General features: G+C 41.7%; 2 protein-coding genes across 3 annotated transcripts in view; one reads left to right on the top strand and one right to left on the bottom strand.

Moving 5' to 3' along the window:
- Positions 1-13,894, bottom strand: part of LOC127614473 (uncharacterized) — a 316,500-nt gene that overhangs the window by 210,798 nt on the left and 91,808 nt on the right. The window lies entirely within an intron of this gene.
- The window catches only part of dicer1 (dicer 1, ribonuclease type III), a 103,713-nt gene that overhangs the window by 30,773 nt on the left and 59,046 nt on the right, over positions 1-13,894 (top strand). For both annotated transcript variants that reach the window (XM_052085646.1, XM_052085647.1), the window contains exons 11-16: positions 5,578-5,820; positions 7,265-7,419; positions 7,508-7,640; positions 7,718-7,793; positions 7,876-8,015; positions 12,690-12,869. In XM_052085646.1, the coding sequence (XP_051941606.1) occupies positions 5,578-5,820; positions 7,265-7,419; positions 7,508-7,640; positions 7,718-7,793; positions 7,876-8,015; positions 12,690-12,869 (927 nt within the window). The remainder of the gene's footprint in view (positions 1-5,577; positions 5,821-7,264; positions 7,420-7,507; positions 7,641-7,717; positions 7,794-7,875; positions 8,016-12,689; positions 12,870-13,894) is intronic.

Here is a 13,894-nt window from a genome sequence, read left to right as displayed (position 1 = left end):
TCACCAGTTGGGCGATCGCTCACTATGCATTTTCGAAGGATTGGTAAAAGCCGACAAAGGCAAATGTCTTTGGATCAGTTCTTTATAAAACCCCAGGCCAGAACCATTTCTGAGAGAGAATATGAACTAAAGAGGGCAAAAAATGATTAGATTAAAAGTTAAATTACCATTATTTTTATTCTTTACTCTTTGTTTTTTTACATTAGGCACAAATCTCCTTTATTGTGCAATAATCTACCGTATTTTCACGACTATTCGACGCATCGTACTAATGGCCGCAGTCTCATTAATGGGTGACATTTCTGTATTTTACACATACACAGGACGCACCGTAGGAATGGCCGCAGTTTTACAGTGGTAAAACATATGCCAGCTTAAACATACGGCATGCATGCGCGCACTCTAACACATTAGCTTGAAGCATACGGTAGCATACCAAGACGTACAGATAAGCTAAAAACAAAAGGCAACGAAAGCAGAACCGAGTTCGGGTGTATTTTATTTAGCCATCGTACAATGTTCTCACGTTTTTCGATCAATCATCACCCAGAAATCCATCAAAGTCCTCATCCTCTGTATCAGAAGCAGAGGACTGCACATCTCAGTTGTCATTGAATGCATCACATGCTAGTGTGAGTTGCTACGCATTGCCGAGCGGAAAGGAGTAGCAACAGCAAAGTCAACATTTCTCTCGTGTGAAGCTTTCCCACATTTGAAAGTAAAGAACAGAGCGAAACATGGTGGCAGCGCGTGTGTTTGTAGAAATAATTGAACAATTGTGCAAGTACCGTAATCCATCAAAAACGCCGCGTTCCCTCTCGTTGTTGCGTATTGTGGCGTAACTCGCCAAGCGCTTCCTCTCACTCTTTGTAAAGTTGTGTTTGCCACCGATCATCCATTGTTCCCATGCCGTTTGCAACTTTACTTTGAACGCCCGGTTGATGTCCAGCGGTTGGAGTTCTTTAGTCAAGCCTCCGGGAATAACGGCAAGCTCAGAGTTCATTTGCTTGACTTGTTTTTTTCACCGCTGCTGTGAGATGGGCACGCATGCCAAAAGCATAACCGGTGGCTTTAAGTTTGAACTGAGCTTCGTAGGCGTGTCTTTTTGTCGAATTTATTTTCCGGGGCTCTTAGAAACCAAAACCGGAGTTGATTTGCAACAATGCACATTGCCACACTATACAAGTGTTGGTACTGGCTTGAGGCGTCCACTTACACGCCCACCCTTCCCTGATTGGCCGACTTCTTTCCCGCATGCCTGGCCACAGTCACTTCCGCCTTTTCTCTATATAAACAGCGTGTCGGCTGTCAGTCAGATTTTGGAAGACAGCGCATATAAAGAACGCGCCGCACCAAAAGGCGTCGTGTCCATTTTGGAGAAAATTTAAGACTTTTAATGGCGCCTCAATAGTCGTGAAAATACGGTAATTGGAGCATGTATTTGTTAGATATTTTGATGCATTTTTGTTCTTTGGAAAAGCAGCGGCGGGGAGTTGGTTCGCAGCCTTGACCAGGTAGCCTTATTTTGAATGTTTCCTGATCCCGTCAGCTTTCACAAGGAAGCCATGACATTGACAGCTCAGGCAAATGCTGAAGAGACAGGCAAAACTGGCCACTCATTTTTTTCTTCACCAAAAAAAATAAATAAAAGACCTGATAAAGTATTGATGGCTTTGCCAAACCTGGTGTGTTTGAAATATTTCCTGGGTTTTCTAGCATGTTTGGACCCAGAAAATTTGCATTGTATTTTAGGCAAACAGTACATTGCCACGACAACAGCGTTTGACTTCATTTCACATCATGAAGGTCTAAACACTCTTCCCAGGAAATATGAGGTACATCTGGTTAACCCTCAAGGAGAGAAACGGCCAAGGATAAAACATTTCCTTCATCCAGTAGGTGGTGCTCCAAATATGATGAAAAATATGTTTGCATCTATTCAGGCCTGGACTCACATACTTGAACACTTGACAGGTGCGTCACACCTGATTTGATGGGATGGGTTTTTCCATCTCAATGAGGCTCAGCCCGCAATCGCAAGCTCGTGAGTAGAGTGCAAAATGGAGCCACCCCTTCTGTGCATTCCTGCCCACCTTGGCCAGCCTGGTTACCAGAATTTTGCGCTTGTCAGCCTGATAAATTAACCTTGGAAGGGCAAATGAGGTGCAAAATATTCATATGGTGTGAGAGCTTTAAAGGAGACTCTAAAATCCAGTGGTGGGTGGTGAATTTTGGACCTGGACCTTCAATGGGAATCTGGTGATTTAATTCACTTAATAACACCATGACATCGCAACACGTACCCCTCCTGTCCCAAAAATGGCTAAGTTCACACTGCAAAGTGTATTACTAAAAACACCGATGAAGATTCATAGATGATTGTCTGTATATATTACCAAAAGAAAAGAAAAATTATATTCCGTTACATGACCTCAAGAACTCCAAACTTCTATCGCACAATATAGCACTTAACAATCACATTTTATCTATATCCATCCATCCGTTTTCAGATGCGCTTTTTCCTCACAAGGGTACCGGGGGATGCTGGAGGCTATCCTAGTTGTCTTCGGGCAGTCGGCCGGGGGCACCCTGACCTGGTTGCCAGCCAATCGCAGGGCACGCAGAGACAATTTAGGGTCAATTTAGTGTTCCATGAACCTGCCATGTATGTTTTTGAAATATGGGAGTGCCCGGAGAAAACCCAAGCAGGCACGGAGAGAACATGCAAACTCCACACGGGGAGGCCGGAGCCGGAATCGAACCCTGCACCGCTGCACTGTGAGGTTGATTCGCTAGCCACTGGACCACAGGTTTTATCGATATGTAAATTAAATACATAAATAACATTGTTATCATCAGAGATGCTCATGCAGAAGTGCCTCCGTGTTTCTGTGGACTAAATCTTACACTCATATATAATTTCTCTCAAATTTACCCCCCTCACCCCCTCAACCCCCACCACCCTCAGAGGACTTTGGGCTGTGGTGGAGGAAGGGCGACTTTTTAAAAAACACTTTTATATATCAACGGTAGTGGTTTAACAAAAACATTTTGAACCGGAATATTGTTTTTTGATTTACAAGATGTGAGTACCGTATTTACACGACTATAAGGCACCATTAAAAGTCTAACATTTTCTCCAAAATGGACAGGACGCCTTATAATGCGGAGCGTCAAGTGCAGGGGTGGGCTTTTTGGCTCGGGGGCCACATTGATTTCTAAATTTGACAGGTGGGCCGGGTCAGCACAAGATATGGTTCATATAAAAAACTGTATATGTTGACAGTCCATAACAAACATCAACAGAACAAAAGCATTACTTTTTTTTTCTTAATGAGAACAGTGAAACAACTGTGGTATGTGTCCTGTATGAACCTCCAAGTATGTTAACAACATACAGTATATGTGTGACAACACAAGCAACAAAGTGGAACAATATATTGCCCGAAAACTGCAGTATACAGTACAGGTAGGTGACAAAATGTAACAAAGTTTGGACTACTTTCTACAAAATTACACGAGTAAACCTGGTGGTTTCTTTCCACTCACTCAATGTCTCGAACTTGACCTCTCCTCGATCACCACACAAGACAGCGTTGCTCAGCTGATGTCGTGCATTGAATTTTTGATGCCAGCCACGGGACGCTTCGAAGTCTTCGATGCCCATAGTTAGTGTTATGGAATTCGCTTTCTCTCTTTTTAGCGGTCCAGTTTGTGTAAAGTTTTTAGCACGACAATAGTCAAGCCATACCAGGAAACGTGTATTTACTCGACTGTCCTTCGAGCCGCAAGCAATTCTCTCTGAGCATGGAAATAGCCAGAATCAGTCTGAGCAAGAATCGCTTCCTCGTTTTTCAAGGTCTCGTAGATTTGAGACTTTCCGACTCCAAACGTCTCCTAAATGTTTCATACTTTGTAACCTGCTTCGTTTAATCAGATACACTTCACTTTCTCTTCCGCGGTCATTACTGTTCCTCTTTGTTTGGATGCTACGGAAGAGGATTAGGGCCAATGAAGAAAAAAAAAACTTATCCTCTTCCGTAGGATGCCATGATCTACAGGGCGTAAAAATATTCGCAATTCCAGTAAAACTCACTGCAATAAAGAGTCTCTTGCATGTCGCTGTTTTGGATACAATGGAAGAAATCGCGGCGCGGACAGCCGGACCCACTTATTCCGTCGTATCGAGCGGGAGTGCACGACTGCGGGCTTCTGTGTCTTCTCCACCTCCCTCCCTGTGCTTTGCAACTTCAAGTAACTGTGCCACCTGGCGTTGAAATGCCTGTCATTACAAGTCCAAATTAAATGAATGCAATCATTTACATCGAACCTTAATTGTGTACCAACCTTCGGCGGGCCGGATTAAAAAGACCAACGGGCTGGATCCGGCCCGCGGGCTTTAGTTTGCCCACCCGGTGTAGTTTATGTGCCAAGTTCCAAAGCCTGACTGAGAGCACTTCTGGCCTACACACTGTTTCTACAGAGAAAAGGCGGAAGTGAGTGACGAAGTCCGCCAATGAGTGAAGGGTGGGCGTGTAAGAGGACGCTAAAGGCACGTCCCTAGCAGGTACCAGTCGCCAATGAGTGAAGGGTGGGCGTGTAAGAGGACGCTAAAGGCATGCCCCTAGCATGCCGTATGTTTAAACAGGCGTATGTTTTACCATGACTGGCAGCGCCCAATAATACACTGCGTTTTGTGTATGTGTCAAATACAGAAATAGCACCCGTTAATTTTTTTAAGCCTTTAACCCAGGGGTACCCAAACTTTTTTGACTCATAATGAGACACGGCATTACTTTAGTGTTTTGGGGGGGTTGCTCTATTTGTGTAATTGGTTTCTTCTTTTTAATTGTCTTTGTGTTTGTATGACTGATTTTTGTTTCCATGTTCAGTACGTTCTTTGCCGAAATGGTGTTTTAAAATGCTCATTTTAGAAATTGAGTTGAGTTCATTTGAGGTATGAAATCCATTTCCCATTAAAGTAATTTGACCGCTTCAAAAAAGGCCACATGTAAGACCAACACAACAGCCAAATTTTGGTTGATGATATCTCCGGAGATGAAATGCAAGATGAATGGGATGTTCAAGGTTGTTTTTTCAGTTGAGGCTAAATCACAATTTTTGGCATGTTTAATCTGCTGAGAGGTCAAATTTGCTCAGCTTTTAAATAATAAAAAATCTCAAATGATGACCTTACCTGTTGTTGGAATGTACTTTTCAGTGGTCTTTCAACAGTTTCGGTTGAACATCTTTTTCCCTTGGTACTGGTTGCTCTGGACTTTTGAAACGTTGAGATACTAAACAAAAGCACTAAACATATTTGTCTTAAAACTAGGGGTTTCAATTGCTGTCACAATTTTTGTGACAGCAATTACAATAAGGAAATTAAAAACAGAATTTAAAAAATGAATATCTCAATCTGTATTTTTCGACCCATGAGGAACTTTTAGCCAGAGCAGGGTTCCTATTGGTTTTTGGTTTTGATCACGCGTATCATTCAAAAATTGGTTGTTCTGTTACACATTATCCATCAATATTTACCCACTGTATTAATTGACTTCCATCTTTCTCTTGTAGGTTCTCCGTAAATTCCGAGCTCATGAAACCAACCTGCTGATTGCCACTAGCATTGTGGAGGAAGGTGTGGACATTCCGAAGTGTAACTTGGTGGTGCGGTTTGACTTACCAACTGAATACAGATCATATGTCCAGTCCAAAGGCAGAGCTCGAGCTCCTGTCTCCAACTATGTTATGTTGGCTGATCGTGACAAGACCAAATGCTTTCAAAATGACCTCGGCACCTACAAGGCAATAGAAAAGGTCAGATATTTTGTCTCTCTCTCTCTCTCTCTCTCTCTCTCTCTCTCTCTCTCTCTCTCTCTCTTTATAGAGCTGTCAAACGATTAAAATATTTAATGAAAAATGCAACTGTCATAATTAGCTCAAATTCCCCAAAAAATAATCGTGATTCATCACACGTTTTTTATCATTTCTGAATTTCCTTCTATATTTTTACGTCCTATTTTTTCCCATTTTGATGCTCTCATCAACGTGGAATCATGAATCAGTTTTCTATGTGCAAAATGCAAATATTTACTGAAATAATTTCGATTTTCAATTTTACATGAACATATTTCACTTGGAGCAGTTCTTCACACAATCTCACACACGCGGAAGTCTCTACGGTTTTGTGTGGACATAATTTCGGATGATTACACTTGGTTCGATGACAACACTGGAGACGTTTTATTTTCGCTAGGTCGCTACCACTGCACCGCTGAACTTCTCCGTCACTGTCAGACCCTGCTCTATTTATATGGACACGGAACACTGTAACCTTCCACACAAAATAGTTCCAAACAAGTAACAATCGCATCAGTGGCATACATCGTTTACCTGTATGATACAGGTAACTTTGGTCTTGTCAGTGGAGCAATCTGGCAACTTTTTAAAAGTAAACTTTCCATTCATACACTCTTCCGTATTCGGTGTCTCGCGCTGCCGTGGCTGGCAAAACAAACGTGTGTGGATCTGTGCAGCGCGCTTGTTTTTTTCTGGTTTATTTATAGAGCAATGTAACATCCGCTGTGACGTGTGTCGTGTTAATCTCGCGGGAAACATTTTTATCCCGTTAAAATTCATTTAAATTAATGCCAATAAAAATGCGCTAAACTGACAGCTCTGATATATATATGTATGTATATATATACACACACACACACAGACGCACTTTTTTGCCCAAAGATCGACTTTTGAAGCGACCAACTTAGTACGATCGCACTCGTGCAAGGACACACACATGCGCGCGCATGCATGCACGTGGGTGCCCAACCATGCACTCGCGCACATGAGTGTGCTTCTGCAATTAAAAAAAAATAATTAGGGAGGCTTTTAACAAATCTGAGTTTGCCAATTATGGAGGGCACTATTTGTCTATGAACGGCCAGCGGGGCGCAGCACTACCTCACTTGCCTACCCTGACCGCACATCTCATACTGAGCACTTAGCCCCTAGGAAGATTTGGCCACGCAAACCTCTCCCCCGCAATGAAGCTTCGGCTCGAGAAGTGGGAGACGAGAATTGTCTTTCATCTCTCCTTCTCCTCTACATTTTCTGCTTTAACTTCCGCTATCTGCAAGTCTTCTGTAAACCACATCTTTAACTTAAAAAAAAAAATCGCACATTTAAATAAATAATTTTATTTTAATAATAAATTAAAAAAAGGTGGGAGTAGAATGATGATGATTATGATTCTTCCAAGCAGATCTTGAGGAACAAGTGCTCCAAATCTGTGGAGGTTGGTGAGTTTGAAGGAGAGCAGGTGTTGGATGATGACAACATCCTTCCTCCATATGTGCTTCAATCTGAGGATGGAGGTCCCCGGGTCACCATCAATACTGCCATTGGTCACATTAACAGGTATGCTTTATCTGTGGTACCATTGTTTCCAAAATTTAACCCATGCAAACAGCCATTTTGAAAAATAAATGTTGTGTAAATGGCTCAGGTACTGTGCTCGCCTGCCCAGTGACCCCTTTACTCACTTGGCTCCCAAGTGTAAAACAGTTGAAATGCAGGATGGAAAATTCCAGTCTACACTTGCTTTACCCATCAACTCCCCTCTGAGAGTGCCTGTTAAGGTATGGAATAAACTATAACATCCCTAAACAAGTGTTGTAGCAAGCAAATAATTCTTTCAGACATTCTATCTTCACAGGGTCCAAAAATGAATTGTGCCAGATTGGCAGAGAAAGCAGTTGCACTACTTTGTTGTGAGAAACTACATCGAATAGGTACAGTATGCAAATCATAGTCCTCCTCTGTTATCAGCATTTGTTATTCCCCTATTTTATGCTTTGCAACCGACTTTCCAAGGTGAGCTTGATGATCATTTGATGCCAGTCGGGAAGGAAACCGTAAAGTATGAGGAAGAGCTGGACCTTCACGATGAGGAGGAAACCAGCGTTCCTGGCCGGCCTGGCTCGACTAAGAGGCGACAGTGCTACCCAAAAGCTGTGAGGGAATTATTAGGATGAACTATGGTTTGAAAATAATTCATTATCGATATGTATCGCGATTATCACTTGATCGATATCAATAGAAATGTTCATTCGGGGAAAAAATACGGAAGCAAACCTAAACCCCATCATCATGTAAAGAGAGGCTCCAGTGTGATTTATGCACAAAAAAGGATATTTGGAGCAGAAAACTGATTTATTTGTCCACAGAACCAGTGAGATGTGTGCACGCACAAGTGGTTGGCATATGAACGCTCAATGAACATGCAGTTTAACTTAAAATAAATAACAGTTGCCTTCGTGCAACTCTTTTTATACTGTGCAAACTAATACAATGAAACATCTCCGGATGGATACAGGTATGTAGTGTAGAAAAAAAAGGATGTGCAAACTCCGACGTTGGTCAACTTCAACTCTCAGGCTCGCATTTCATAGGCAAGTAATTAAAGGCTGAGGTAACTCCCATATAATAAATCCGATATATGCGGTTCCAATTTCACCCTACTCCAAATATTGACGCCTTCCAGCGTACAATTTTTCTCATTTCTCATACTTGCCATTTTCCCCCAAGTTCATATTTTACATTAAAAATTTCCCCATTTATCCAATGGTACAGATATTAGGCTTTCGATAACGAGATCTTCTGCTTTTTACAACTAAACATTTCTTCACATATGACTTGATTTTTATTTTGGCTTTAGGATTGCTTCCGAGGGCCAATTTCAAAATAAAAACTCGCGACGTCAGACAACACAAATATAGCCCGTATTTAAACCGACAGACATGTTTCAGACAAATGTAGTGTCTCATAGCATCGTCTCACGTGCAGTGTGATCACTCAACGATTGATCATCTCGGGCATAGTTGTCAAATTCAGGGCCTGGAGGGTTGCTGTCCTGCATGTTTTCCAAGTCTCCCTGTTGCAACACGCCTGATTGAAATGAATAGGTTAAATGTCAGGCTTATGCAGAGCTTGCTGGTGATCTGATCGTTTGTATCGCCCTCCAGGACCTGAGTTTGACACCTATGATCGAGAGTGAGGGATGCTTCACAACCACAAAAACGAAAGTCTGGCTCAACAAAATTTGTGTTCGTCTTGCTATACATCCTGTGAAATGTCCTTCATTATCCTTCGACTGGTTCTTCGGTATTGACCAATAGTAAGAGTGTGCTCTGCTACTTATGACAGGAGACGAAATATGGTCCACACAAACAATGTACGTAACATGAGTTATCATGATGCATTTCCTAACTGAAAAGCTACGATCAGATTAGCAAATGTAGTGTCATTAAACAAATTCATTCACTACATCAAGCTCTTTTTGGAGGTGAGTCTATACTGCCCTCTCCCCACCATCCAGGAACAGGGTCCATCATCGTTTTAATTATTTATTTTATTTTTTTGCCTTTTCTGAGCAGAGAACAAATGCACATGCACATAATATCTCCGTGGACGTAACTTTGATAGCTGCTCGTCCCGCCCCCCAAGGGACATATGCCAATGCACCGAATCTTGATGAAAGCACGTAAGATTTATTCGGGGTCTGATCGGTGTGGCGTCTTGCCCGGTCAGAGATTCAGAACAGAATGTATCTGGTAGTCTCACTGAATGATCATTGTGAACAACAAAAAATATGTTTGAGAAGGCCGCAAGTATTGATATTCATGTACATCCATCCATTCGTTTTCTGATCTGCTTTATCCTCACAAGGGCCGCAGGGGTGCTGGAGCCTATGCCAGGTCTGGTGTTATTTCTGTGCTGCCGGACTTACTTGTCTTCGACAGACGCTGGACTCGTAATGTTTACAAATAGTTTGCAAGCATCCATTTTGAATAGTTTATTTTTTCTCGCGTATTCATGTACATCCATCCATTCGTTTTCTGATCTGCTTTATCCTCACAAGGGCCGCAGGGGTGCTGGAGCCTATGCCAGGTCTGGTGTTATTTCTGTGCTGCCGGACTTACTTGTCTTCGACAGACGCTGGACTCGTAATGTTTACAAATAGTTTGCAAGCATCCATTTTGAATAGTTTATTTTTTCTCGCGAAGCGTTAGTTTGTCGTTACTTAGTATATGGCCTAAAACCAACGTCTTGTTGTGATTGGTCACTATAACGGCGAATGCAGAATCACAACCAATCCGTGTTCGCCTTTCTAAACCCCTTTCCCGTATTGAAATTACTCGTGTATGTATTCATTCATTCATTCATTCATCTTCCGAACCGCTTGATCCTCACTAGGGTCGCGGGGGGTGCCGGAGCCTATCCCAGCTGTCTTCGGGCAGTAGGCGGGGGACACCCTGAATCGGTTGCCAGCCAATCGCAGGGCACACAGAGACGAACAACCATCCACGCTCACACTCACACCTACGGACAATTTAGAGTGTTCAATCAGCCTGCCACGCATGTTTTTGGGATGTGGGAGGAAACCGGAGCACCCGGAGAAAACCCACGCAGGCCCGGGGAGAACATGCAAACTCCACACAGGGAGGCCGGAGCTGGAATCGAACCCGGTACCTCTGCACTGTGAAGCCGACGTGCTAACCACTGGACTACCGGGCCGCCTCTCGTGTATGTAGTGTGTATTAAACAAAATGCTGAATGTTATCGAGACTCGTGACGAAGCTAAAGTGCGTCAGATAGATGCAGATCTGAAAAACAAGTTTCAATGGGACTGGTTGGATAGAAAGCTGACAGTGTCCCCAGTAGGAACCAGTAAAGAGGAACCATTGTGCTTGTGTCAGGTTTCGTGAAAAAGCTTGATGTCGCTTGTAAAGCTCTGTATACAGTGTGTGACGATGTCACTCTATATGGATCGAACGGATGGAAAGCTTTACAAAGTCAGGCAAGAGAAAGTTAAAGGATGAATTGGACAAGGAGCAGAAGAAAGCAAGGCTGGAGCATGTAAAAAAAACAAGAGGAGTTGGCTAAAAAGACGAAGAGGACCAACAAGCTTTTAGCTCTTGCTAAAAAGCTTAAAATGAAGAGAAAATTAACATTATACATCATGAAATTGTACATAGTTGTATATACTGTAAATCAGGGGTGCCCAAACTTTTTGGATTGAAGATCTACTTTTCGATCAACTAACCTCCCGGGATCTACCCTTACCGGCGTGCGCATGCGCACACACACACACACACACACACACACACGCGCGCGCACGCCATGATGAGAAACAACCTGAAACGGAGGAATGCGACGCACTTTTCTATCTACCTAATGGGCACCCCTGCTGTAAATAGACACCCACTTTATAGGATAAAATGCATTCATAACCCATATATAGTAAACCGTTTTGGGACTTCACTATCACTGTATGAGGTAGGAATCAACAGCCTTTTATCACATTTACACACCATTTTATGAATACAAGTAATGAACAAATCTTAAATGGCACGGAGTGTTTCCTTTTTTAGTTTTAATTTCGAGCAGCAAATTTGAAGTTACCTGTTGGTGATCACCAGGAATACATAAGCAAAATTGCACAAAGGCCTGTCGAATTTTCACTTGAAAGAGTAGTGAACAATCTATTGGGATTTTTATCTGTGAAAGTTTAAAGTTGTGTGTACATTGAATACACTTCATCTTTAGCATGGTATTCAAGTGCAAATTTTATAAGCAAATAGGGAATGGTCTTTCAACAAAAATAGTTGAAAACGAAAATCCGCGAATTTGCTTCCAATTAACGCGAATTAGCGTCCAATTAACATAAACAGGTTAAAAAAAATCTTTATTAAAGGCCGCGAGAAGCTGCAAAACAACAGAGAGTCACATTGAGCAACATAAAGAGTACTGTACTCCATGTATATGTAATTGTATGTATGTAATTGTATGTAATGTAATTGGGGAATTAAATATGGCCCCTAGTAAGTGTACATAGTGTAAGGTCTCAGTCGTCACACATCTGTGAACATTTCAGGGACTTTGTGGAATCATTTTCTTCACCGAATAATTTCACATCATCTTCACTCCTGATTGTTTTCTGTTCACTCGTCCATCACTGCATTTTGTGCTTGTCTGTTTTGTCGAACAGTCACCTTTTGATGACTTTTAGTCACTGCAGTGCAACTTGAGCGTCCAGACTGCAGTTGCATCAGATACAAATGCGATTCATATCCATATACAAAAGAGGCCTACTGTGGATTAAAAAAAAAACAATCTGAATTTTGTTGTTTCATATTGACATGAAAATAAGTCCAACATGCACTGTATGTCACACATAGGAAAAAAAAAAATATATGAGTACACCTGCAGCCTAAAACACGTACACTACTGAAACACATCATTCAATATCGTACATGAACACATTTCATAAAATTATGACGTGTGAAAGAATTTCAGTTTTCTGTGTGTGAGTGTTTAGCATTTCATTTTTGTGTAGACGTCTTTCAATTGTGTTTGTATGCAGATTTATTTCGGTTTAAATCAGTAGTTCTCACTAATTTTCTGTTACGCCTGCGAAGGTAGAAGAAAATATTTAGTGCCCCCCTCACTCAGCTACGACGACAAATAGGATAATTTGTCTATAAAAGTGACATAAGTACACCCAAAATATGTCTGAATGCTTCCATAAAATGTGTTAGCGGTTCACTAGTTTGTGAGTGGAAGTGGTGATTGTTACATGATTTGGCATGACATTGACAATTCTCTCCCTTCTTTATGATCTTCAGATCCCCGAGTGTCTGCAGGACAGTTTTGCTACCCCCCAGCATACTTACTACCTATATGTCATTGGGATGGTCCTCACCACGCCACTCCCGGATGAGCTCAACTTCCGCCGAAGGAAGCTCTATCCACCAGAGGACAGCACCCGGTGTTTCGGCATCCTAACAGCTAAACCTATACCACAAGTATGTTAGAATTTAATGCCTCTCTGCTTTATTTTTAGGGCCAAAGCAGCAACCACTGCAAAATCTCTGTTGTTTTTGTAGAAATGATTACGGTCCATGTTCCATGTTGCGGGTCGCTGTAAAAAAATATATTTATATCATTGCTTTTAAATTGCCAGTTTTAAAGCATTGCAACTGGCAACAAAAATAAGTAATGGGACATTTTATGAACCTGTATTTTTAATTTATTTCAAAAATTTTATTTATTCAATGGCACAACAAATGTAGAACAATACAAAGTAGCACAGGTGAACTACCAAATAAGGACCCCTGAGGAATAATGAATACACCTTAAATTGTCACCATAACTCCAGCTGCAAGCAGCTATGAAGGCCTGATGAGTAGTGTAATTTTAGGGATTCAAAAACAACTCTTGTTTTCTTGTCAGCATTTCGTAAACGCAGTCGCATTTCACGAAACATTACAATTTTTGTGGTTCATCATCACGAAATCCTGAACACATTTCCGAGCAAATGACCTGGTTCACCCGCTTGGAGAAAAACATAAAAGAATAAAACATCTGTTTCATTTAGCCAGCAGGTAGCACTACCACTATGATGAAAAATGAATTTTCAGATGTCTCCGGGCCTGAACTATTATCAAATTTGAGAGATTTTTAGAAGATGGGTTCAACTGGTTCAAGTGACAGCTTTTGTTTTCAGTCAGCCAATGATGAGGTGAAAACGGGAGTTGGTGAGGTACCGTATTTTCACGACCATTCGGCGCACTGTATTATTGGGCGCAGTTTTACAGTGGTAAAACATACGCAAGCTTAAACATATGGCATGCATGCGCGCATGCTAAAAACACGTTAGCTTGAAGCACACGGTAGCATGCCAAGACATACGGATACACGCTAAAAACACGTTTTTAAAAAGGCAACAGAAGCAAAACTGAGTTCAGTTGTATTTGATTTAGCCATTGTACAATGTACTCACGTTTTTCGATCAATCATCACCCAGAAATGCATCAAAGTCCTCATCTTC

This window comes from Hippocampus zosterae, chromosome 14, assembly GCF_025434085.1.
Source record: "Hippocampus zosterae strain Florida chromosome 14, ASM2543408v3, whole genome shotgun sequence".
NCBI lineage: Eukaryota > Metazoa > Chordata > Actinopteri > Syngnathiformes > Syngnathidae > Hippocampus > Hippocampus zosterae.
This window is presented reverse-complemented; position numbering and strand designations above follow the sequence as displayed.